This window comes from Staurois parvus, unplaced genomic scaffold, assembly GCF_062004578.1.
Source record: "Staurois parvus isolate SC_StPar_1 unplaced genomic scaffold, SC_StPar_1.0 ptg000004l, whole genome shotgun sequence".
In the NCBI taxonomy this organism is placed as follows: domain Eukaryota; kingdom Metazoa; phylum Chordata; class Amphibia; order Anura; family Ranidae; genus Staurois; species Staurois parvus.
In genome coordinates, this window is record NW_028317800.1 from 939,911 (window position 1) to 967,898 (window position 27,988).

Genomic DNA, 27,988 nt, shown 5'->3' on the forward strand with positions numbered 1-27,988 from the left:
ACTGACACCAAGGATGGGGCGCTATTCCTCCTCCCCACTGACACCAAGGATGGGGCGCTATTCCTCCTCCCCACTGACACCAAGGATGGGGCGCTATTCCTCCTCCCCACTGACACCAAGGATGGGGCGCTATTCCTCCTCCCCACTGACACCAAGGATGGGGCGCTATTCCTCCTCCCCACTGACACCAAGGATGGGGCGCTATTCCTCCTCCCCACTGACACCAAGGATGGGGCGCTATTCCTCCTCCCCACTGACACCAAGGATGGGGCGCTATTCCTCCTCCCCACTGACACCAAGGATGGGGCGCTATTCCTCCTCCCCACTGACACCAAGGATGGGGCGCTATTCCTCCTCCCCACTGACACCAAGGATGGGGCGCTATTCCTCCTCCCCACTGACACCAAGGATGGGGCGCTATTCCTCCTCCCCACTGACACCAAGGATGGGGCGCTATTCCTCCTCCCCACTGACACCAAGGATGGGGCGCTATTCCTCCTCCCCACTGACACCAAGGATGGGGCGCTATTCCTCCTCCCCACTGACACCAAGGATGGGGCGCTATTCCTCCTCCCCACTGACACCAAGGATGGGGCGCTATTCCTCCTCCCCACTGACACCAAGGATGGGGCGCTATTCCTCCTCCCCACTGACACCAAGGATGGGGCGCCATTCCTCCTCCCCACTGACACCAAGGATGGGGCGCCATTCCTCCTCCCCACTGACACCAAGGATGGGGCGCCATTCCTCCTCCCCACTGACACCAAGGATGGGGCGCCATTCCTCCTCCCCACTGACACCAAGGATGGGGCGCCATTCCTCCTCCCCACTGACACCAAGGATGGGGCGCCATTCCTCCTCCCCACTGACACCAAGGATGGGGCGCCATTCCTCCTCCCCACTGACACCAAGGATGGGGCGCTATTCCTCCTCCCCACTGACACCAAGGATGGGGCGCTATTCCTCCCACTGACACTAACGATGGGACACTATCATTGGTGTCAGTGGGAGGAATAGCGTCCCATCATTGGTATCAGTGGGAGGAATAGCGCCCCATCATTGCTATCAGTGGGAGGAATAGCGCCCCATCATTGCTATCAGTGGGAGGAATAGCGCCCCATCATTGCTATCAGTGGGAGGAATAGCGCCCCATCATTGGTGTCAGTGGATGAAATAGCGCCCCATCATTGGTGTCAGTGGGAGGAGTAGTGCCTCATCATTGGTGTCAGTGGGAGGAATAGCACCCCATCATTGGAATACCATACTGAAATACCATACCATATTGAAATCAAATCTGATGTTTTTTCATTTTTATTTGGTGTGTGTTGGAAGAGGGGTAGTCTTATACGGTGAGTATAGCTCAAACCCTGTATTTTAACAGGAAAAGTAGGGGGTCGTCTTATATGCCCAGTCGTCTTATACGCCGGCAAATACGGTAAATGAACACTTTGAAAACACATTAGAACTCAATGGGGGAAAATATAATGCCAGATATCTATACTGATATGGACTGGGTAATGTGTTAGGAATGTAAGGATGCCCCATCATTTAATGGAAATGAAAATTATCAGCCTACAGAGGACTGAATTCAAAGAAACCCCGAAAATCAAAGTGAAAAAAATGATGCAGCAGGCTAGTCCATTTTGCTGAAATTTTATTGCAGCAACTCCAAATGCTACTTAGTAGTTTCTATGGCCCCCACGAGCTTGTATGTATGCCTGACAACATTTGGGCATGCAACTAATCAGACGACAGATGGTGCCCTGGGGTATTTCCTCCCAGATCTGGACCAGGGCATCGCTGAGCTCCTGGACAGTCTGAGGTGCAACTGGCAGCGTCAGATGGACCGAAACATGATATCCCAGAGGTGTTCTATTGAATTTAGGTCAGGCGAGCATGAGGGCCATTCAATGGTATCAATTCCTTCATCCTCCAGGAACTGCCTGCATACTCTCGCCACATGAGGCCAGGCATTGTGTACCAGAAGGAACTCAGGACCCACTGCACCAGCGTAGTGTCTGACAGTGGGTCCAAGGATTTCATCCCGATACCTAATGGCAGTCAGGGTGCCATTCTCTAGCCTGTAGAGGTCTGCGGCCCTCCAAGGATATTCCTTCCCAGACCATCACTGACCCACCACCAAAACGGTCATGCTGAACGAAGTTACAGGCAGCATAACATTCTCCATGGCTTCTCCAGACCCTTACACGTCTGTCACGTGCTCAGGGTGAACCTGCTCTCATCTGTGAACAGCAGAGGGCGCCAGTGGTGGACCTGCCAATTCTGGTGCTCACTGGCAAATGCCAATCAAGCTCTATGGTGCTGGGTAGTGAGCACAGGGCCTACTAGAGGCCACCCTCATGAACTCTGTTTCTAATGGTTTGGTAAGAGGCATTCACACCAGTGGCCTGCTGGAAGCTATTTTGTAGGGCTCTGGCAGTGCTCATCCTGTTCCTCCTTGTACAAAGGAGCGGATACCGGTCCTGCTGATGGGTTACGTACTTTCTACGGCCCTGTTTAGCTTTCCTTGAGTAACTGCCTGTCTCCTGGAATCTCCTTCATGCCTCTTGAGAGCCTCAGCAAACCTTCTGGCAATGGCACGTATTGATGTGCCATCCTAGAGGAGTTGGACTGCCTGTGCAACCTCTGTAGGGTCCATGTATTGCCTCATGCTACCAGTAGTGACACTAACCCTAGCCAAATGCAAAACTAGGGAAAAAAATGTCAGTGGCCTCCACCTGTAAAACCATTCCTGTTTTGGGGGTTGTCTCATTGTTGCCCATATGGTGCACCTGTTGTTAATCAGTTTCAGCTGCTTTGGTGTTAATAAAATTAACAACCCCCTCTGCTACTTAACTGACCAGATCAATACCCCAGGAGTTTAATTGACTTGATGCTATACTCTGATTAAAAAGTGTTCCTTTAATTTTTTGAACCGTGTATTTACAGAAAGGGATGTTACAAAGAAATAAAGAGAACAATAAAGCAACAGAGAAATAGGAAAAAAAGGAGTTAAGAAGGCAGAATACTTTCAAAGTCCTGGTTTTAGAAGAGTCTAATTGTTCACGAAAAAAATGTTGCTGTGGCTCTCAAGTCCGTAAAGATGTTCCTTGGTTGATATTAAACGAGAGCTCCATACAAGATCATGTCCGTCCCTTTTCTATGATATTAAAGGGGTGTCGACCGAGAATAACTGACCAATCATTTGGTTTAGGGGATGGGTGCTAGGAGGTCACACAGTTTATGCCCAAGTCCTAACTGCAGTTTTATACTAATATGAACAACTTCCAATATGTGCCAGTGGTGTTTTTCCAACTGGCAGATTATTATTCAGGAATACCAAACACAACATACCTTTGTCATCCTGGAGGGAGGAAACTGCTTTCTTCCCTTTCTTATGTGCTAACATAGTCATGTATGGCCTTGATTTGTTCGGTATAATATTCCCTATTCAAATATATACCTAATATTAATGTGCCCTGTTCCTGTTGAATTCTATGAATTGTATGTGGAATTGTTACATGTGGAATTGACATTCTATGGCACGCTCTGCCTTCCTAGAGACTTAATGGCCTTAAAGGTCATGTGTGATGGCTTGACGGAGTTATTATTGTTTTATGACAGGGCAGAGGAAAGTGTTTTCCATGGTTAGTGGAAATGGACATCCTGTCAAGACTAATTAGCTGTTTACAGCCTGGCCAGCTCTGTGTTTTAATTAATAGAAGAGGTTCTTTTGAAGTTTGTTAAAAGTTACAGCTACAAATTCCATGGTTTGCAAAGGGAGGGTTTGTTAGGAACACTGCTCATGAGACCCTCACAAGATAGCTGTCGCGTACAGCTTCCATATCTCTATTGCGCACAATCGTTACAACCATAGTCTTTGAATAAGTCGATAATTTATATTCCCTTTTTAGCCTTGAAGTCTATCGTTTGTGAGGTAACTGGCTCATATGTTTTCCTTCATATTGTATGTAAAGTATCCTCTTCTTTTTGAAGCTGGGAAATGGCCTCAGTTAAAGCAGGGTGGATAAAAATTGATTTTTAAAAAAAATATAAAATCTAGTTTTTAAAAATTTAAATCTGATTTGTTTGTTTTTTAATTAACCGTTTCCATACAGGGCACTTTTACCCCCTTCCTGCCCAGGCCATTTTTCAGATTTCAGCGCTCTCACACTTTGAATAACAATTGCACGGTCATACAACACTGTACCCAAACTAAAATGTTATAATTTTCTTAACACAGTTGTGTGAAGAAAATGATAAAATTTTAGTTTGGGTACAGTGTTGTATGACCGCGCAATTAGAGCTTTCTCTTGGTGGTATTTAATCACCACTGGGGTTTTTATTTTTTGCTAAATTAACAAAAACAATTTGAAAAAAAAAAACACGTTTTCTTTGTTTCTGTTATAAAAGTTTGCAAATAAATAATTTTTCTTCATAAATTTAGGCCAAGATGTGTTCTACTACATGTCTTTGGTGAAAGTAACCCAAATTAGGATGTATTTTTTAGTTTGTAGGAAAGTTATAGAGTTCACAAACTATGGTATAGATCTGAATATTGATCAATCCTGAAGTACTGACGGCCAATCTAATTTCTTGAGGTCCAAGAATGTCAGAACAGTACAGATATCCCACTTTTTGCAAAGTAGACAGTCCGACATATTTCATAAGAGGCATGGCGAGTTTGTTGAAGTTGTATTTTTTTTTGTAATTTTTTAAGAAAATGAAAAAATTTTAAAAATTATTTTCACTATTTTTTTTTTTTTACATACTGTCACCAGTGCAGTACAGCGTCGTCATATAACTGGCATGGTGGTGATCAGGGACACTGACTGGTGACAGTACGAAAAAAAAATGTGATCATTTTTTTAAATTTTTTTATAATTTTTATTACATATTTCACTATGACCAAAGTCGTATAATGTTACCATAGTAACATTGTACTACTTTGGGGAAGTGATCAGTATTTTTTTGTACACAATTTGCTTATAGCAAAGAATTACTTTGCTATAAGCAAGCAATTTCCTGAATGACATCGATTCATTCAGGGTTTTTTTTTTCGTTCTTAGCTGTGATTTGGCCATGGCTAATCACATGACACAGCTGGGCTGTGATTGGCCCAGCTTGTGCATGTGATCGCTGTGACCATTCACAGCTAGACACACTTGTATTAAATGGATGGCATGAAAGGAAGCCATCCATTGTATACAACTGTCATGTGACCTGCTGTGATTGGTCACAGCAAGTCACATGGTACTGGAAACAGGGTCAGTACACAGATCTGTCATCGGCCGTATCTGAGGTACACGGCCGGTGACAGATCGCGCCACAGAGTGGCCCTGCGGGCAGGCATACTGCGCATGCCTGAAAGGATGCAGTATGGCGTCCACCTAGAGGGACAAGGTGTTTTGCCGGCTGCCTTTGTGCTGTTGGCCGGGTGGGAACCGCTTAAATTTATTTTAATAAAATGCTTTTGGAGTAAAAATCTATAAAGATAGTTTTCTATTTAAGATATATTAATAATTTAGTTTATTCAGCATGAAATGGAGCTTGTGTAGTTATGTAGCATAAGGCTGTATATTCTGCACTTGTTAAGTTTTTGGTAAACTCATTCAATAAATCCAAGCTCTGCAAGTTGAGATAACATGCACTACATTGATGCATTTACACAATTTCACAGTAACCATGCGAAAAAACATGAAATACAAGAATTTGAGTAGTTCTCCAGCTACAGTGGGGATCGAAAGTTTGGGCACCCCAGCTAAAAATTTGTATTAATGTGCATAAAGAAGCCAAGGAAAGATGGAAAAATCTCCAAAAGGCATCAAATTACAGATTAGACATTCTTATAATATGTCAACAAAAGTTAGATTTTATTTCCATCATTTACACTTTCAAAATAACAGAAAACAAAAAAATGGCATCTGCAAAAGTTTGGGCACCCTGCAGAGTTAATATCTTGTACTGCCCCCTTTGGCAAGTATCACAGCTTGTAAACGCTTTTTGTAGCCAGCCAAGAGTCATTCAATTCTTGTTTGAGGTAACTTTGCCCATTCATCCTTACAAAAGTCTTCCAGTTCTTTGAGATTTCTGGGCTGTCTGTCACGCACTGCTCTTTTAAGGTCTATCCATAGATTTTCAATTATGTTGAGGTCAGGAGATTGTGAAGGCCATGGCAAAACCTTCAGTTTACACCTCTTGATGTAATCCCCTGTGGATTTCGAGGTGTGTGTAGGATCATTATCCATTTGTAGAAGCCATCCTCTCTTTAACTTCAGCTTTTTCACAGATGGCATCAAGTTACCATCCAAAATTTGCTGAAATTTTATTGAATCCATTTTTCCTTCTACTCGTGAGATGTTCCCTGTGCCACTGGCTGCAACACAATCCCAAAGCATGATTGATCCAATCCCATGCTTAACAGTTGGACAGAGGTTCTTTTCATTAAATGCTGTGCCTCTTCTTCTCCAAACGTACCTTTGCTCATTCCGGCCAAAAAGTTAAATTTTAACCTCATCGGTCCACAGAACTTATTTCCAAAATGCATCAGGCTTGTCTATATGTTAATTTGCAAAGTTCAAACGATGATTTTTGTGGTGAGGACGTAGAAGAGGTTTTCTTCTGATGACTCTTCCATGAAGACCATATTTGTACAAGTATCTCTTTATAGTGGAATAGTATACCACAACTCCAGTGTCTGCCAGATCTTTCTGGAGGGATCGTGCAGTCAAACGTGTTTTTTGAATTGTTTTTCTCACAATCCGGCGAGCTGTTCTGTCTGATATTTTTCTTGGTCTTCCAGATGTTGCTTTAACTTCCACTGTTCCTGATGACTGCCATTTCTTAATTACATTCCGAACAGAGGATATTGACATCTGAAAACGCTTTGCTATCTTCTTTTAGCCTTCTCCAGCTTTGTGAGCGTCAACTATTTTCAGTTTCAGTTTTCTAGACAACTGCTTAGAAGAACCCATGGTGCTGATTGTTGGGGCAAGGTCAGATGAGTCTGGGCATTTAAAACCTTTGAGATTGACATCACCTGGTCTTCCCAGACGATGATTGAGAACAATCTATGACACTGGCAGGTCTCAGCTTTGCAAAGGGGGCAGTGCATGCTATAAATTCTGCAGGGTGCCCAAACTTTTGCAGACGCCATTTTTTTGTTTTCTGTTATTTTGAAAGTGTAAATGATGGAAATAAAATCTAACTTTTGTTGACATATTATAAGAATGTCTAATCTGTAATTTGATGCCTTTTGGAGATTTTTCCATCTTTCCTTGGCTTCTTTATGCACATTAATACAAATTTTTAGCTGGGGTGCCCAAACTTTCGATCCCCACTGTATGTGTGATTAACCTACTAACCTAAAATCGTTTCTGATATCGCTGTTTTACTAACCTGACCGCTTATTATTCTGAAAAGGAAACCTTCATTTGGTTTGAAAAGATTCTAACTACCAGCAAGAATGAGTCGAATTCTTTACATTTAAACACTTGCCTACAGGGCACTTATACCCACTTCCTGCCCAGGGCAATTTTCAGCTCTCAGCGCTGTATCACTTTTGAATGAAAACTGCGCAGTCATGCAACACTGTACCCATATAAAATTTTTATCAATTTTTTGAGACAGAGCTTTCTTTTGGTGGTATTTAATCACCTCTGGTGTTTTAATTTTTGCTAAACAAATCAAAAACAACTGAAAAATTTGAAAAAAAAAAGTTTATTCTTAGTTTTTGTTATAAAATTTTGTAAACAAGTGATTTTTCTCCTTCACTGATGTGCGCTAATGAGGCTGCAGTGATGGGTCTTAATAGGTGGCACTGATGAGAAGGCACTGGTAGGTGGCATTGACAGGCATCACTGATAGGTACTGAAAGGCAGCACTCGTATATGGCACTGATAGGCAGCACTGACTGGCACTGTTAAGCAGCACTGACTGGTGCTGTTAGGTGGCACTGACTGGCACTGTTAGGCGGCACTGATAGGTGGCACTGACTGGTACTGATAGGCGGCACTGATGCGCACTGATAGGTGTAACTGACTGGCATTGATGGGTGGCACTGACTGGCACTGATAGGTGACACAAAGGCAGCCCAGATGGGCACTGATATGTGGCATTGATGTGGCACTGATGGGCACTGACAGGTGGCATTGATGAGCACTGACAGCTGGCATTGATGGACACTGACAGGTGCCACTGCTGGGGCTACACTGATCATCAGGGCATACTTCAGTGCCCTGATAATCAGTGTAGATGCCCCCTCTGAGGAATGCCGATTACCGCCTCTCCTCTCTTCACGAGCTGTCAGCGTGACAGCTTGTGAGGAGAGAAATGCCGATAACCAGCATTTCCCTGTTTACATGTGATCAGCTGTGATTGGACACAGCTGATCACATGACCGAGCAGACATCTGTGGCTCTTTCCGTTGATCGGTGATCTGCTGTGTCCGAGGGACACAGCGCACCACAGATCACCGCGCTGCGCACTCTCAGAGCCGCGCACGCATGGTTAGAGTGGGGGGACGTCACATGACGTCCTCCCAGAACGAGAGAATCACCTTGTGCCCGTCATTTCCTTATATGGCGGGCGGGAGACGGTTGAAGATCATTTTAGATCCATCATGGCAGCTCCTGTCAGCGGGCATCCACTCACCTGCTGTCGCCACGTCCCTCACCTTGTTGTATCACTGCCACATCACCAGCCATCCCATTAAAGTGAATGGGACTGTCGGTGAGTCAACAGCTGGTCAGAGGAGGAGTTGCTGCTGGACAGAGATGACAGTTGCTCTTTAAAAATTGATATGATTTAAATCGAGCCTTTGCACTAGTGATTTAAATCAAATCCACCCTGAGTTGAAGTGCTACTACAGTCACAACCGTAAAATCAATCTGTATATGCAATAAAGCCTGCTTGTTATACTCACTGTGGAACTCAAGTAGTCAATCCTCTGCATTGTGTAAAAAGGATGTTTAATCCTGTGTTCTCTTATCCTCCCCTTCTTCTTCTGTCCCCAATCCATCTGCTGATAGAAGAGAGCATTGGGGATAAGCTGCACATGCTCAGTTTGGTGTGTGCTGCTAGAGCGTTTTTGGGATATTGCATGTGGCCAGCACAGGGCCAATCAGCACTGTCCAGAAAGAGGGTCAGGGGTCTCATAGGAAAGTGAGAGGAGAATGAAAGCTCCTCCTACAAGCTTTAACCAGTGCTCAGTTGGATACAGTTGGATAGAAGTCACAAGACTGATATATACTGCTGATGAGGAAAGGTATTTAGCAGTTTATATTTACTAAATAAATTGCATTTGGGAGACCAGATATAGTGAATGCAGGGTCCTGGGTTTAGTAACACTTTAAGTTATTGAAGTAATATGTCACATGTAGATATATTTTTAATATTGTATGAAGTCATCCTAAAATTAGTTGATGGTACACTTAGTAAAAGGTGCCATTTACACCCTGTATTAAAATGCTTTTATTTACATAGCTGTGAGTACCTTTGAATCTGAGAAATATGTTGAGCTACAAGATCTATCACAACTGCTGTAGGAGAAACATGGTCATTATATGGGTTTTTCCCATGGCTTTATAAATATAAATCAGCACACATAAAATAAAAAAACCTTCAAAAATCCCTTAAAGTCATATCAATATCCTTCCCCTGAAGTACCAATAATTAATAAATTAGTAGACTTAAACCCAAAATTTACAATTACAGTGCAAAATCAAGTCCCAAAGTAATTTCCCAAAAAATTATGCAAAAATAAAATAATCTAAAATATAAATACATCAATCAAATAAAATACAATAAAGTCCCAAAACACAAAGTGTCCAAATGATAAGTCCAAACTAAGATCAGATCTTGATAGGAAGACGCTTCCTACTCCACTGAAGAAGATGCAAATCAATCACAGGTGCTCTTCAAATCCCTCAAAAAAAACAAAATCTAGACATAGTATATTACCTTTTAAATAATATACCCCAAAGTGCCACACATGTATCATGCACAAAGAACACTCCAGTGTCACAGCACTCATGTCAAAAGTATATTACTACATAAATGTCACTGCACACCTTATACCAAGTGCATAATTACCCTCAATCAGAAAATTTCAGCTTGTAAATAACCCCATGTATACAGAGTGTCCTTAGATTGGTATCCTCTTGTTCCTCAGGACCTCATAAACAGACCAGGAATCAGTATATGAATCTCAGTAATATAAAATTTTTTTATTGTAGCCACTTACATATAAGATCAATAAAATCAGCAAATCAGCATCCAGCTCCTAACGATCCCCTTTCCATGTGTAGAAGGTGTAGAAGGTCTCCCGATAACCAGGACATTCCCCCTTATCACTCCTGTCCAACACTAACACTTTCTGCTCAGGGGGACACCTGAAGTGTACCGTTCCTCTCCAGACCTCCGACACACAGGGGCTCCAGAATCCAAAATGGCTGCCGCGGCACTTCCAGGAATGTCAATATATTACTGAGATTCATATACTGATTCCTGGTCTGTTTATGAGGTCCTAAGGAAAATACAAGTCCTATACAAAATGTATATCCATGAATATTAGGGATTTGGTACATATAAGAGACCAAAATTATTTAATGAATACGGTAAAGCATTATTTGTTAGCATTAAAACATCTGAAGTATAAATTAGGCATTATCTCATTGGCTACAGGCCACCTTTAAGGCCTTATGCACACAGGACATTTTAAAAAACTCTCCTCCTCTTGGCAGCAGCGTTTTTGGAAGAAAAAATGCCTGATGTTTGTGAAAGTGTCTAATGCTTTTACAAGCGTTTAGGTGCATTTACAGGCGTCCAGCACTTGGGTGTCAATTCATTTCATTGGCCAGAATAATAATTTATTCTGGCCTTTGAAATGAATTAACACTCAAGCACTAATTGCACATAGCGTTAACATGCATTTCGACTTGTTTACGTTCATCAAGCGTTTTTCTGCCAAAATGCAGCCTCTTCCTGCTAGTGAACACCCCTGCTACTAAAAGCTTCTAAAATTCTTTGTGTGCATGGACACATAGGATAACATAGAGAGGCGTTTGGAAGCAGTAAAAAAAAAAAATGACTGACACTGCAAAAATGTCCTGTGTGCAAGAGTCCTAATGTGAAACTTACAAAATTCATGGCATCAGCTGTTGTAGGTGTCTAAAGAAAAACTTGCGCCATTTACCATCAAAGCATGCTGCAAGCGATCAGTTGGACTTTCACTATAGTGTCAGCTATGACTGGGTTTACTTAGGAATGTTACTATTCAGCCTCTCAATGCCTTTCATTGTGTAGACCTACTGAAGAAAAAATTATATTATGACTGTGGGAACTGGGAAACCCCCTAAAGCCTCACAGTTCTGCCCTTTCAATTGATTGAGCTTATGCTAGCACATACAGCCTCTTGGCTACTGAACATGGAAAACAGCTAAAATCACCTTGTTCTAATGATCGGGACCCGGAACTCCCGATTCTGGTTCACATGATCGCTGTGATAGCCTATGATTGGCTATCACAGTGACCAGTCACTGTGAAACCCACCCCTTGTTTTTTTTCCTCTGTGAATGGAGGAGAGAGATACAGTGTATCTATCTCTCTCTCCTTGCAGAGAGGAAAAAAAAACTGTAAATAAATAAAAAATAAAGAAAAATACCTAGATGAAGGTTTTATCTAGTTCAGTACCAGGGTTAGTGTTTGGGTCAAGGGCCAGGGTCAAAGGTCAGGTTTTTTTTTTTTGGGGGGGGGGGGGTTAAATTTAAAAATTGGTATCAGTGTCACTGTATTTTAGGTAGGAGAAACAAAAAAAAAAAAGCAAAATGCGCACTGTTTCAGGGCTGTACTACAGGAACAAGAAACATACGTATATGGCATCACTGCGATCGTCAAGAGCTGGATAATTTATTTTGGGTTGTTCTTTGGTGAAAGGTTATGGTAGTAACAAAAAACACACAGCTAAATTTATAAACAATGGTTTGGGCCTGTTTTCCTTTGATAATAAGAACAAAATCAGGAGATATCCATTACCAGTTACCACCAAATGAAAGTCCAATTTGTTTTAAAAAAATGGTATAATTCACTGGGATGTACAGAGTAGTTGTGATGATATGTACAGTTTTACTAACACATGTCAAAGTTGTAAAATGTTCCTAAGGCATTGAGATTTGTTTTACCCTTAGGCGTGAAGGGGTTAAAGTGAAAGCCAACTGTATCTGAGCACCACAAACTGAAAATGCTATTCAATTATTTTTTTATATTCAGAGCACACTCCCCCATCCATTCATGCATCTGTGTTTTATTTGTTGAGAAATCACTATGAATAATACACCTTTAGCTTTTCTAGCTGCAGCCATCTTGAGTAACAGCAGATGATTTATGTAACATTCAGTTCCTGGAATCCCTTTAACCCAAGCATGCAGGCAAGAGAGTGTGCTTAGCTGAGAAAACCCCTCCTCCAGATGAAAGGAAAAAAATTACGTATGGAGACTTTTGTGATGTATGACATCATTTTGGCCTAGGCCAGAAACCTGGAAGCAATGAAACCAGGAAGCAGGGAATGTAAAAAAAAATGAAAACAAGAAAATATATATAGATCATATTGAGTGACCATTTTTTTCTACTTTACATGGTACAGTCTTCTAGTATTAAATACAGTTCTCTCCTGATGTTCGACCGGAGAGTCATCCTCAGAATAAGCAGAGCTAATTTACCAGCATATATACAGTAAATCTAGTATATAAACGTTTTTGCATAAATCCAGTAGGGACTAGTTTTTAATAAAGTTGGTCTTTCCACTGACTTCATAGGGTTAACTGAAGAGTTAAAAAGAGTGCACCTCAATCTGTTTTCCAGTTCTTAACTGCATATTAGAAAAAGTATATTCCTGATAGAGCCCTGCAGGGAGCATTTCTCATAAGAATCCTCTTATCACACTTGATTTTCTTAGAGGGAACAACACTGCTGTTGACAGCTTTGGAAATCACCGTATTATTCTATGTTATTATTCAGGGACCATAAATCTGATATGGAGCTGAATTTGCTTACTATAAACTGCTTGGCATAATGGGTTTTTTTGTCCTTTTTAAATCGCTGCTTTTGGGTTTCACAGCTACGGTGGCAGTGATGTTTTAGATTTGAGTTGTTTGTCTCTTTCACAGTCTTGGGTGTAAATTAAATAATAATGCAGAGGATCTAAAAGGTGAAAGAAAAACAGCTTGAGATCTTTAGAGGTTTTGAGAAGCAAATCTCTTTAAAAGTTAACCCATTTCTGAAGTGTTAAGCCTTTGAAATCAGTATGCAAAATTGTCTGAAATCCTAACTAGATGGCTCTGTTTTGATCCATATATACCCATACAGACAGTGACTATGCAATAGTAAATGAAAAGTCTGAATGAAAACTTTGGGTAATAATATGGATATATAGAAGAGACACTTGAGTACTGTAAAAACAACTTTATTATGTATCATTACAAATCTATTACACAACATTAAAAATTACTCCACATAGGGGTTCGCAACATCCAAAGACTCAATTTTCAATCCACTTGTGGACTTGACATATTTCGAGAATCCTTCTTCAGGAGAACGTGACAGAATCTGTGCACTGCTACCCACTCCTAAGCTTTAATAGAATAATATCACCAGTAGGGTAGACTGGAATTCATAGCATGTGCATGTAGCCCATAGAGGTGCTAATGCGTAAGCCAAGGTGAAGCCACTGCCTCTCGGGTGGGAAATTCAGGTACATTTTGTAAACAACCAATGGTCTTGTATACATAATCTTAAAATTGAAGGATCAACTTCTCAATGGGGAACCATCCAGACCCAATGTTACCATAAAGACAGCATAGTAGTTGAGGCACATATATCCCAAAGAGGGGACTCTTGATAAGTGTCTTAGAAACAAACTCGGTTTGCTTCTAAGTTACAAACTCAGTTCACATCAGTCTAGCCTGTATATCCGTTAGTTGCTTGGTAATACAAATTGCTAATCAGCCAATCACATGGCAGCAATTCAATGCATTTAGGAATCTAGACGTGGTGAAGACGACTTGCTGAAGTTCAAACCGTGCATCAGAATAGAGAAGAAAGGGGATTTAAGTGACTTTGAAAGTGGCATGGTTGTGGTTGCCAGACAGGCTGGTCTCACAACCATCTCTAGGGTTTACAGATAATGGTTTAAAAAAAGAGAAAATATCCAGTGAGCGGTAGTTGTGTGCACGAAAATGTCTTGTTGATGTCAGAGGAGAATTGGCAGACTGTTTCAAGATGATAGGCAACAGTAACTCAAATAACCACTCGTTATAGCCAAGGTATGCAGAATACCATCTCTCAACGCACAACACAACGAACCTTGAAGCAGATGGGTGGCAGCAGCAGAAGACCACACTAGGTGCCACTCCTGTCAGCTAAGAACAGAAAATGGAGGCTACAATTTGCACAGGCTCACCAAAATTGGACAATAGAAGACTGGAAAAACGTTGCCTGGTCTGATGAGTCTTGATTTCAGCTGCGACATTCAGATGGTAGTCTTGGCACACTTTAGACCCTTTAGTATTAATTGAACATCATTTAAACGTCATGGCCTACCTGAGTATTGTTGCTGACCGTATCCATCCCTTTGACTACAGTGTGCCCATCGTCTGATGACTGCTTCCAGCAGGATAATGAACCATGTCACAAAGCTCAAATCATCTCATTTGCACCTCTATGGGCAACATGCAGATGCTATGACTTCCAGTCTACCCTACTGGCTGATGTTACTCTATTAAAGATTAGGAGTGGGTTCCAGTGTACTAATTCTGTCATGTTCTCCTGAGGAAGGATTCCTGAAATGTGTTGAGTCCATATGTGAACTGTAATCTGAGTCTGTGCATACTTTGAGCCCCTATGTGGAGAGTAATTTTTAATGTATAATAAAATTGTTTTTATGGTACTCTGTTTCTTTTCTATATGTCCTCACAAAGTCCATGACTACATATTTTGTTCATAGTTGTGCACAATTTGCTGGGATGTGGACATATAGCACACAGTCTGAGTTTCTGTCCTGCTATAAATACTTATAATGTGGTGAATGTATCCAAACATCCATTGCACATTCATTAAGGCATCATTCACAAGAACTTCGTAATATTGGCCATTTGGCACTTCACCCAGGGGTTATTTAACACCCACGAGTCCCATATTTTTCTTCCAGAATGCAGTGTATGTTAATGAAGTGGATGTAAAGAAATACATCTTGAGGCTGCTGTCAGATTGATTAGGTTTTAGTTGATCCACAATTCCTTCTTGTAACTAAAATAAAAGATGTATTAAAATAACATTATTGAACATTTTAAATCTAAAAATCAGAGTGTATGCAAAATAGGCAAGATAAAATTCAATACGGGGAAAAATTACTGAAAATAAAACTAATTTAGACCATAGATTAACTCTGTATATTGCAGTATACACGAATAAAAGGTTTATGTATGTAAAGCAAAGATTATTAGATGCATATTTATAGAATGGATTGTGCAATTATTCATTATAAAAAGATGGAATACCATTACCATCAACTGACTGTCAGATCATGTGCTAAATAATTCTATGCTATTCACCACAGATTGACTTTAGATTTAGAAAAAAAAAAAAAGTTCCTACAGTACATTAAAAGCATTTACCACAACTGGTCACTGGTTTGAGCATTTACCTAAAACATAGTCACTAGAGTAAACCTGTCAATCATTTAAAATTCCACAGGGACTGTAGTGTGTATGTATATGTGTGTGTGTGTGTGTGTGTATATATATTATACAGTTGTGTTCAAAATAATAGCAGTCAGACATCACTAACATGATCAATCACTGTTTTTGGTAGAAATTATATTTCTACATGGCAAATAAATTACTAGCAGGTGTAGTAGAGTAATAGAAATCCAACTGACCCAACAGTCATGACATGCATGCTGCTGATTCTGTGTAATTCAATCACTAATTGAAAGGGGCATGTTCAAAATAATAGCAGTGTGGAGTTCTATTAGTGAGGTCATTCATTCTTTGAAGAACAGGTGGCAATTATTGCCCTTATTTAAGGAAGGAAGGCAGCAAATGTTGAACATGCTGGTTACAGTGCATTTCTCTCTGAAATTCTGAGGATAATGGGTCGTTCCAGACATTGTTCAGAAGAACAGCGTACCTTGATTAAAAGTTGATTGGAGAGGGGAAAACATATAAAGAAGTGCAGAAAATGATAGGCTGCTCAGCAACCTGAAAGACGTGGAAGAAAGCGAAAAACTACCATTCGAATGGATAGAAGAATAGGACTCGGCCAACAATCAGCTCCAGGAAGATCAAAGAAGGTCTAAAGTTACCTGTGAGTACTGTTACAATTAGAAGACGCCTATGTGAAGCCAAGCTATCTGCAAGAAGCCCCCGCAAAGTCCCACTGTTGAAAAAAAGACGTGCTGAAGATTGTCTATCTTTTTAAATTGTGTTGGCCACCTCACAGTTGTATTGAGGTTACTCAGCCCACAACAATAAAATCAGTCTGTATATGCAGTAAAGCATGCTTGTTATACTCACTGTGGAAACTAAGGGGTTACTCCTCTGCAATTGCGTAAAATAGCTGTTTGATCCTGACTCTGATCCTCCCTTTCTTCCAGTGTCCCCCTCTTATCTCCTGATAAAACATATATTATGTGGAGTCACTCTGCACATGCTCAGTTTGGTGTATATCGCCAGAGAGGTTTTTTTTTTTCTTGGGAGAGTGCATGTGATCAGCACAGTGCCAATCTGCACTATCCAGACAGAGGTCAGGGGTCCTGCATCCTCCTAGAGCAAAATGAAAACTCCCCCCTACAAGCTTTAGCATGTACTCTGCTGGACACTGATGAAAGTCACAAGACTTCTCTAACTTCTGATGAGAAGTTATTTAGCAGTTTGTATTTACTAACATAATTGCATTTCCATGTTGTGTGTACTGTGGAAGACCAGATATAGTGAATGCAGGGTCCTGGGTTTAGTAACAATTTAACTCTGAGGTTACAGATGTGGGATTAATACTTGAGTTCTTGAGTATATGCTTTTCCATATACAGCACATGGAGGAGCTGTATTTTCTCCTGGTTGATTTAAAGCTGAGCTAAGACCAATCCTACCTTTTATAATATTCACTGTTTGGTTATTTAATGTCTGCATTTTTAATACATAGAGTGGTGACGCCCACAGCAGCCAGTCAGATGTTATCAGTTCAAAATGAAATTACTGTAAAGTCCCAGCGGCTTCTACTTGCCATCCGATTTATCTCTGGCTTGCCACAAGATCAAACTCAATTTTGTTGGCCACCTCACAGTTGTACTGAGGTTGCTAATCCTTTTTTTTTTTTTTTCTCTTTTCTCACCTTGTTGCTTTAACTCTGATGTTGAAGGTGTGGGATATTAATACTGCTTGAATATTTTCTCTTCCATAATCATGTAATTCTCATTCTTTCCCATCAGCCGTCTTCGCTAAGACTAGATGAGTTAAGACTAGTCCTACCTTTGTAATATTCACTGTTTAGGCTTAATAAGTTTTGTTATATGTCTGCATTTTTGTAAACACATAGTGATGATGACCCACAACAGCCAGTTAGATGTTATCATTTTAATAAAATTACTGTAAGTACCCTGTAGCTACTATGGTGGCTCTTATATACTGTCCTGTTTTCTCATTCCTGTTGCCTGTTGGTTGCCTGCATCTGCCTTTTCCTGTGTTAAAATGGTTGTAACCCTCTGACATGAAATATGAACAAAGTATATCCCTCTATAGTGTGTACTTGTCTCAATTAAGCACTAAGTGTAATTTCTATCTGCTGCCTCATTCCTATCCGAATGAGTCACTTCTGACAAGTTTTCCTGTCACCAAGAGAAAAATGGTGACGGGAGGGGCCTTCAGCAGGTTTTCAGCCTCAGCTATGTTCCTGTGACCTGTGCAGGGGGAGGTGTGTCCCTTCCATCCAATCAGCTCTCAGAGCTCTACTAACTGAGCTGTGCAGAGTGCAATTTCATCTCACCTCCCCCTTTTTTCTGAACTCTCAGTCAAACTTTTTAAATTCAGCACTTCGAACGGGTGTAGAGAAGAGAGGACGACAGATAAACGGGTACAACTTATGTAGGAGGATTTGTTTCATCTGTGTATCACCTGAGGCCAGTCACTTCACTGGGTATATGTAAGGGTTTACAACCACTTTAAGATTCCTACTGAATTCCACCTATTGTCAAATTCCATATAAATTCCAACCGTGCTAGAATTCCACGTGCTGTGACATGCTTTATTCCTCCCATCAGATATTATCAGGGAGAGCACTGTCTGTCTCACCCTCTGCCAATTTACAGGCTACATTGTTACCCATTTAGTACTATACTTTGGTAACCTGGTAGTAGTGCAAACATGGGACAGAGCCCTGGAGTCGCAACAAAAAACTGTGTGTAAACCCCTAAAGATCACAGGTCCTTAGACTTCACACCTTGGGGGGCCACCTTAGGCCACAGCCAATATTTACTATGCACAATTTCAGGCCTCGTAAGATGTTGAAATTCTGGGCTTGTCAAAGCATTTTTGGTTCATAGACTGTGAGCCTGTGGCTTTTTGTTAAAGCCCCCAGGCAGGGCACACAGTAGTGAAAACATGACAAAATAATTTGTGCTGAAGTGTTGACAAAAATTGCTAAATTCTGACGATAGCTGCAAGTTTGAATGCTTTAACAAACAGAAAAATACTTAGAGCTGGCATTGTAATGCAGCCTCTCAAGCATCACCCTTGTTCATTGACTTTGCACTGCGATGATAACTGGTATCACATCTCCATGCCGGTGTTTGCTTTGTGTAGCATGATTTATTTGTCACCGACTCCACATTCTATGCCTGTTGCTGTCATTTCATTCCATTACAATGCGTGTTTAGAGGAGAACTTTTTTTTAATGGAGCTCGGCAGAAAAAACATCTGATAAGAAGCTACAGAGCTTTTGGGATAGAGAAAGAGAAAATATAATCCTACAGTAGAAGCAGTTGTATATTTTATATACTGCTTTGTGTAAAAAGTTATGATAGCCTTGCAGAGGCAAACTGTGTGTGAACATGAGTTTGATACAAGCCTTGTATAGTTTAGAAAAACATCCACTCTACCTTCTTTTTATTAAATATACTTTCTCTTTATGTTATTCATGCATATAAAGCTAACATACTCGGCAGAGACGCACTGAGGGTAATGATTTGTTCACATCATTCCCTGCTTTGAAAAGTGCTATCAGCCTTATTTTCTTGCAGTAGTCATGCAAGTGTGCACACAATGTCTGATAGAAACCTGTGTAACCGTGTATGTTTGGATTGTATAAAACTGAGCAAGTTGAGAAAGCCCATATTAACATGGAGAAACGGAGGTGGGAATGTGCAAACTCTATGCAGATGGTGAAACAGTGAAGTGGCGAGCGAGTGACCAGATATGATTATTGCACCACATCCCTTAAAATTGAAAATATTCAATAGAGAAGATGGGACATTCAGGGTGCATAGACATGAATACCACACATTAAAAGTTATATAATTTTTATTTCGTATTTTGGTAAAACACAAGAAAGGAAAAAATACAAACACATAAAAACAATTTCAATTCTAAGAATACCAACTGAGATTCAAACTTGGTTAGGTAAATGTAGTATACTCCCTACATGTTTCGCCCTCACGGGCTTCTTCAGGGGAGATTTTTTGAGGAAATTTCTACCGCCAAGGCAGTCTAAAAGTATATCAAAGGAAAACTGTTCAATTACCAAACAACTTTAATATATCCAATACAATGTATTTAATCAAATATATATACATATATATGGGACTCAAAGGCTCACCCTGGATGTGAAAGCTCACAGAGCTAGAAGAAAATGACTTAAAAAATCTTAATTGGCCTACACCTCCAAAACAGTTGTAGAGGATATAATGGGCATCATATATCATCTAGGCACAATGAGATAAACAAAAAAAGATTAATTAAATTTAACGGAAAATATGAAGAGATCATAATTCAATAGGTTGAGAGAAACTTTGGGCAATTTTACCTGTTAAATGCTTTACGATATATAGGTATAACCTAACAAAGATCTATTTGACCTATACGTTCACAACCATAAGAAAGGAAACAATGGACATCAAACATCCATCTAGACAAAATAGGATAGACAAAAATCAGAAACTAATTTAATTTCAAAAAAGAAATCAAGAGATGTTAATTAATGAAAATTAACTTAATCTCTAAGCAGATGCTGTTGCTGGTGCGAACTCAGGCAGTACCCATGCCATTATTTGTGATCTTATGTATTGGAAGTCATGCCCATGGGGATCAGCTCAATGGGAAGCGATGGGTAAAAATGATGTAGGGACAGTTGGGAGGTATCTGTAATTCATTATTTGGATTCAGGCTAAGGTCAAAAGGCACATGGAAGGAACTGTTTTAGTTTATATAGAGTGGCAAATGTATATGCTGTTCTGTTTCACATAATGATTCAAACTTTTATTTTTCCCTCAAAAGCTATTGACCTGAAGAATGGAACTGGAGAAGTCTATCGTGGAAAAGTCCGTGACCGTGCTGATACCACATTTACCCTTACTGATCAAGACTTTATGGATCTTGTTTTGGGAAAACTAAATCCCCAAAAGGTAATGAATAAAACAATACGTTAATTCAGAAATGAGCAAGAGCTGACCTTGAAACCATGTACAAAGCATGAATCTCCTGAAAGTATGGCACTCTAATTGAGTTGTCAAGAAGATGAACGGGATTTGGAATCTACTGTTAGCTGGATACGGTTAAGCAATTAAGTTTAAGACTTTAACAAAAAAACATTAAGCAAAACACATGGCATAGTGTCACTCTAATTTTGTTTAAAGCAGCAAGACTGATCAAAGCTGATATTTTTTTATGCTTTGTTTTTATTTTAAAGCAAGCCTTTGCTTTGCCCATGCAGAACAAAGCAACAGGTTTGCTCTATTTCAGTCTTCCTTAGTACAGCATATACAGTGCATCCATAAAGTATTCACAGCGCTTAACTTTTGCCACATTTTGTTATGTTACAGCCTTATTCCAAAATGGATTAAATTAATTTTTTTCCCTCAACATTCTGCAAAGAAAACCCCATAATGATAATGTGAAAGAAGTTCATTTTGATATCTTTGCAATTTATTTAAAAAAAAAAAAAACGAAAAAAAAAACACATAAGTATTCACAGCCTTTGCTCAATACTTTGTTGAAGCACCTTTGGCACTAATTACAGCCTCAAGTTGTTCTGAGTATGATGCTACAAGCTTGGCAAACCTATTTTTGGGCACTTTCTCCCATTCCTCTTTGCTGTACCTTTCAATCTCAATCAGATTGGATGGGGAGCATCGGTGCACAGCCATTTTTAGACCTCACCAGAGATGTTCAATTGGGTTCAAGTCTGGGCTCTGGCTAGGCCATTCCAGGATGTTAAGAGTTGGCCCATAGCCACTCCTTTGTTATGTGCACTGTGATCTTATGGTCGTTGTCTCATTGCCCCTGTCCAAGGTCCAGAGCGCTCTGGGACAGGTTTTCATCAAGGATGTCTCTGTACATTGCTGCATTCATCTTTCCTTCGATCCCGACTAGCCCAGTTCCTGCCACTGAAAAACATCTCCACAGCATGATGCTGCCACCACCATGCTTCACTGTATGGATGGTATTGACCAGGTGGTGAGCAGTGTCTGGTTTCCTCCAGACATGGCGCTTGGCATTCAGGCCAAAGAGTTCAATCTTTGTTTCATCAGACCAAAGAGTTTTGTTTCTTGTGGTCTGAGAGTCCCTCAGGTCCCTTTTGGCAAACTCTAGGCTGGCTGTCATTTGCCTTTTACTGAGGAGTGGCTTCCATCTGGTCACTCTACCATACAGGCCTGATTGGTGGAGTGCTGCAGAGATGGTTGTTCTTCTGGAAGGTTCTCCTCTCTCCACAGAGAAACACTGGAGCTCTTTCAGAGTGACTATCGGTTGCTTGGTTACCTCCCTGGATAAGGACCTTCTTCCTCGATTGCTCATTTTGGCCAGACAGCCCACTCTAGGAAGATTCCTGGTGGTTCCAAACTTCCATTTACGGATTGTGAAGGCTACTGTGCTCATTGGGACCTTCAATGCTGCAGAAATTTGACTGTACCCTTCGCCAGATCTGTGCCTTGATACAATCCTGTCTCATAGGTCTACGGACAGTTCCTTGGACTTCATGGCTTGGTTTGTGCTCTGACATGCACTGTTAACTGTGGGACCTTCTATAGACAGGTTTATGCCTTTCCTAATCATCTCCAATCAACTGGATTTCCCACAGGTGGACTTCAATCAAGTAGTGGAAACATCTGAAGGATGATCAGTGGGAACAGGATGCACCAGAGCTCAATTTTGCGGGTCATGGCAAAGGCCATTTTTAATAAAGATTTCAAAACGAACTTCATAATGAACGTTGTCATTATGGGGTATTGCTTGTAGAATGTTGAGGGGAAAAAATGAATTTAATCCATTTTGGAATAAGGCTGTAACATAACAAAATGTAACAAAAGTTAAGTGCTGTGAATACGTTCTGGATGCACTGTACATTCCTTGTATCTCACCTTCATTTATATACTGGCAGAGGAGAAATCTTCCCGGTCTTCTCTATGTGAAAGACCGTGTGCGCTACTTCCCTTCCTTCTAATTGACAGCTCCACATGCTCAAAAACTGTACCTTATCCAGTTTTCAGGTAATTTGTTCAACACTCTTACCTGCCCAATATCCTCCTTTCACCTGCTATAATTTATCTATTTACAATTTACTATCTATTTACAGATGTCCCAAGATTGTAAAAGGCATCTATCACTACCTCTCTGCAGCCTGCTATAATGCCAGCGCTGTTTCAGAACTCTGAACAATTTGCTGGCAAGTTCTTGTTTGTATTAATGGGGCAGAAGAAGAAAGGAATGCAATTTGCCTCCTTTCAGCTGTCTCCTTCTCAGCAGCATCTAAGCCAGGGGTGTCAAAGTCCATTCATGCCTCTGCCTTCGGGAGTCATGCTTGTAACTGTCAAACTTGCAATGCCTCATGGGACTTATAGATTGGCAACAGCTGGAGGGTCGCCAGTTTACCACCCTTGATCGAAGCAGTCACATCTCTAAGCCAGACAAATGGGTGCCAGATATTTAAAGGGATAGTTAACCATTCCACAAAAAAAAAACTGTCTATGCAGTTAAGGGGCGTCAGTAGATAAAAACAAACTTTGCTGCTATGCACAATTTTGAATCATGTATCTGCTATTGCTATAGGTCGTTTTCGCTGCTCCCGAAGCCTGCCCGTAAAACTCCCATTGCCGGTGTTCCTCTGTCCTACCTTGTGGCTAGGATGTTACTATGATGCTTCAGCTGTTACTCTAGCCGTTGATTCTTGTCTCCAGTGTCACAAGAGTGCTCTCTCTTGGATTCAGAACCCCACACATGCACTTTCTCTCATCAATCCCAGTAGCTCTGAGCTCAGTGCCATGGTGTTGGGGTTGATAGGGCACTGTGCATACACCATGTTTGAATCTGGGAGAGCACGCTCTTGTGATGTTGGAGTCGGCTGGTGCATCAGCTGAAGAATCTTAGCAACAGGGCAGGTACATATAAGGGTAATGCCACTTTCCTAGAAAAAACAAAAATAATAATGATATTATAACATTTACAATTGCTACATAAGCCACGTTGTAATTTATTGTTAGAAATTACCTTTCAGTCACTGACTTACTTTCATAGGTCAAAGCTAAAATAGAACTCAAATTTTAGGCAACCCCTGCAGTAGCACTTTCAGTTTTGATGAACTGCTCGCCAAGGTTAAATTCTAACGCAGAACCTGTAGCTTTTCTCATAAGAACACTGAGGCTCTATTCACGCATAGTGCAGTGACAGACGTTTTACTGCAAGGACACACAGAAAACATTTGTTTCCTGTATGTTCCATTCACAATGCAACGCAGCCTGGGGCCGTGCTGCAAAAAAAATGCTGCATTTTATCGCAGTGCACTGTACACAATTGCATGGCACTGTACAGCACCATGAATAAAGTGTACGTTTTATACACTTCAGATAAACTTTGTCCCCAAAAAAAAGGAGTTGCGTGACGCACTCAATCGTGTACAACACTGCCCACTAGTGCACCAGCATTTGCAATGGTAAAGTGCACCAGCAGCTGTGCACTCTAGTGTGAAATGGCCCTGAGAGTGCACCAGCCGATTATATTGAACCAGTCCCTTCCATTCAGAATCCGAATCCAAAGGACATTGTGAAACCGTATAGCTCTGAAGAAAAAGCAGTGTTTTCTTCAGAACAACAAAAAGTAGGAATCTGATACAAAGTTAAAATTCCTGCAATTTTCATTGGTCAGTCGGAGGGGATTTTTTTTTTTTATCAGCAAAATGCATTAGAATTTTTTAAAATGTCAGTAAAGGTGAACTAGCTCTTTAAATGCATATTTATATTGATCCAGCTTGAATCAATGTAAGTATGCATATTTCATATGTAATGGACCACTGTGGAAGCTAACAATCACTGTAGTAGTTGATGCTACTATAGTGAGTGCTACTGCCTTGTGGGTCCTGTGTTGAGCAGCTGCCCCACTGCATACTGACCAAAGGGGGTCGCTTGCACCACTGTCATTCATAGAATGCCTTATATTTTTTTAATGAACTCAAGATGCTCTCTGATTGAACAAGCAAAGCCATGGCATCGGCTTACACAGCAGCCTATGGGGTATGAAATATGCATAGTTGTATTGGTCCAAGCTGGACCAATGTAAACATGTAATAGAGATGATACCTGGAGGTCAGCTTTAAAACACAAATGTAGTTGTAAGTTTAGACATTGGGCAGGAGAGTATTACCTGCTGTTTTCAGTCACATGATGTAGGACGCACAGAATCTTAACCAAGTAAAGAAGTCACCACTGTGTGCCTTTGCAATCTGCTCCCAGATCTATACCAATTAAATGTACAAGACATAAAAGAAAAATACAAGAGAATGAGGGCATAAAGATATAAAATGCAATGGCATTATCTCTATACCACTGAGTCAGCAGAGAGACTAAACGTTGCCTTTAAGGCATAAGTATCGTTGTGGATTGCAGCACTCAGCATTCTCTTAAGCATCACAAGGATTCAGAGAGCAATATATTTACCGCACGAAAGACTGTTCTCCTTTCAGCATAAACGCCAAACGCACGCTTGCAATGTGTGCCATCAGCTGAAGCACTTTATTTTCTTGCAAGGCATTTCATTTAGAGCTTTCTTTCTTTGCTTCTTGCCAGAATCTGGCTGCAAAATTAAGTGTGCATTTATGTCTTGTGGGAAGAAAAGCCGGTGATTTCAATGTATTGCTGATTATATTACATTGAAGCTTGTTCATCTTTGATGCTGTGCGCCGTGTTTTTAGAATTACTCATTTCAACTCTTTTGGGACAGACTGTGCTTTTCAAAGTGACATTTCTACAGAAAGCAAAAAAGCAGAGGGGGGATGGAGATAACAAAACAATATCTGTGTGTTTGATGTTTCTTTTTTCATTTTATTCTTAGGCATTTTTCGCTGGTAAACTCAAAGTGAAAGGCAACATCATGCTGAGCCAAAAACTGGAGATGATATTGAAAGACTACGCTAAACTGTGAGAATGTGACTGCAGGGTCAAGCAATGCCGTCCTTAAGTGTACCTGTCATCCACATACAGCGAGGACAGTGTCTAAATTTACAATTTATTTGCCTCTTTGCCCCCAGCCCTGCAGTGTTCTCTTCATAGATTCAATTCTAGAGCTGTGCCCCAAGAACCTTTAGGCCTCATTCACACTGGCAGTGTCACACCTGCATTTATATACATTTAGGAGACATTTTCTAAAAGCATATAAATGCATTAATAAATATTCACTTTCAATGGTGTCATTTAAACTCAACCGTTATCTGCTTTAAGGCGCAGTCAATTTAGAATTCTGTGCATCCAGGATTTGATTAAATGCTTGTGGCTGAACCCGCTTTAAAGCAGGATCACCTAAGCACAGGAGAAATTGATCCGGGTAACAAAAATGTAGAGCATCACATTATTATGATTCCACCATATATCACTGCAGTGAAAATTTTGTTGAGGATCTTCATCAGACCAGACTATCATGATGTGATTAGTAACATTGATGATAGTTATAGAACGAAAGGTCGTCTTTACTGAAATACTGTTTTGATACAACACACAAGTTTGCTTCCTCAGCTTTGTGTGCTAGACAGGTACTCTTAATTAAATTTATGCTAATCAAACAGTATAATCATAATACTGTAATAATAATTAACAATACCAAGGTTGTGAGAACAATCTAGTTTAGGTGGCTATACAATAGCTGAGGCCTCCAACAAGTTCCCACTTCATAACAAGAAGCAGGTGGAAGTATTTTTTTAATAAAAGTGATCTGCTCTATAGCTGCCACTGCGATCAATCTATTACAGTTGTTCTTACAAAACTAAAGCAGTTTTCTTTGTTATAAGGTGCCCTAACTGGGTCCTTTTGATTACTTTGTTTCATCTTTATTAACAAAAATAGCAATGTTTTATACAAAATGGAAAAAAATGACAGAGGGAATGAAAGGAGTGGTATGAAGGCAAAGCTGAATTTCACCTAAAAATAACTAATGATTTATAGCAATTATTTTTGTTCTATTAAAATGTTTTCCTAACCGAAAAGTTGACACGTACTCGAAATCCCCTGCATGTAGCAAAGTGAAGAAATTGCTCCCGCCAGTTCCTGATCATTATTTTGAGTTTTTTCAGATTCACCTGCTGAGGTATGACTAATAATTCTTTGTAATGTAATGTTGAATTGCAAGTGCCTTGATACTTAAGTGGCTAGACTTTGGTAAGCTATAACCTACCTACAAGCAGTGCTGCTAATTTGCAAAGTTATATGGCATCAGTTGCAAGCAGTACATAATGTGTGACCAGCCCAAAGGACACGCATTCCAACATCATATCATATTTCTGATACATCCAGTTATGGGACTGTCTATAGATTTTCTGGCATGTTGGAAAATCTTTTATGGCCAGTGTCTTGCAGTGTGTCTGAGTCAGGTTCGCAGAAAGTAGCTCCGTTTGGTGATCACTTCTGAGACTGAACCATCTCAAAATCACCTTTCTCAGGATGCCTTTTTCTGCATCCACTTATGAAAAGAGGGACTAGCATTTTCACTGTTTCCTATCAAGGATGAGTAGAAGATAGGGAGATGTTTGTGTTTCTCTTCAGAGGGATGTGAACCTAGAATCCAATTTTCCGCAAAAATAGAGAAACGATTTGATGTGAATTTTGTCTTCGCTGTCAGTTTAGAATTTTTCCTTTGCTAGCCTACAATAACGCACAGAGGGGACCTACCATTTTCTGCTAGTTGATTAAAGAATAAAGCCTTCATTAATATCTCAATAAATAGAATGTATGTCTGATTGTTAAAGGATACTAATGAGTAACATCTTTAAGACAAAGTCCTCAATGATATAATACCTTACTTGTATGTAAATATGCAATTTAATAAAAACTGATTGATTTAAATCTGTGAGTTCAATGTGTATTTAATGGTCAGATTGCCTGCATTGGGGAAAGAAGTCTATGTTCATGCTCCAGTGAATCAGTTTATTAGATAATGTCATTGTTTTCTTTTTTATTTGTCTTTTGCCATGCACGCCACATCACAAATATGTTCCACTGTGGCCTGCAAGCTGTTCACTCTGAGGATTGTTGTAATGTTTCATTTATTGCACTGCAATTGTGCCTCGCATAAAGCCAAAACAGATATTTAATAGTCCCTAAATCATTTGCTTGTTGTATTTAATATGGATTTGGAGTAATGTATTGAGATTTGTCATGTCATCCAAGGTTACAGAGATGTATTAAATCCTCTCTAGTGCACAGGACTTGGAAAGTGAGGATGAAATCACAGGTGCAGATGTTAAAATCC

The 27,988-nt window shown here is 40.3% G+C and overlaps 1 protein-coding gene across 1 annotated transcript in view; it reads left to right on the plus strand.

The window, feature by feature from the left end:
* The window catches only part of HSD17B4 (hydroxysteroid 17-beta dehydrogenase 4), a 388,773-nt gene extending 361,191 nt beyond the window's left edge, over positions 1–27,582 (plus strand). Inside the window, exons 23-24 of the mRNA XM_089673464.1 lie at positions 20,540–20,667; positions 25,583–27,582. Of these exons, the coding sequence (XP_089529590.1) occupies positions 20,540–20,667; positions 25,583–25,672 (218 nt within the window). The 3' untranslated portion in view covers positions 25,673–27,582. The remainder of the gene's footprint in view (positions 1–20,539; positions 20,668–25,582) is intronic.
* The last annotated feature ends 406 nt before the right edge of the window (positions 27,583–27,988 follow it).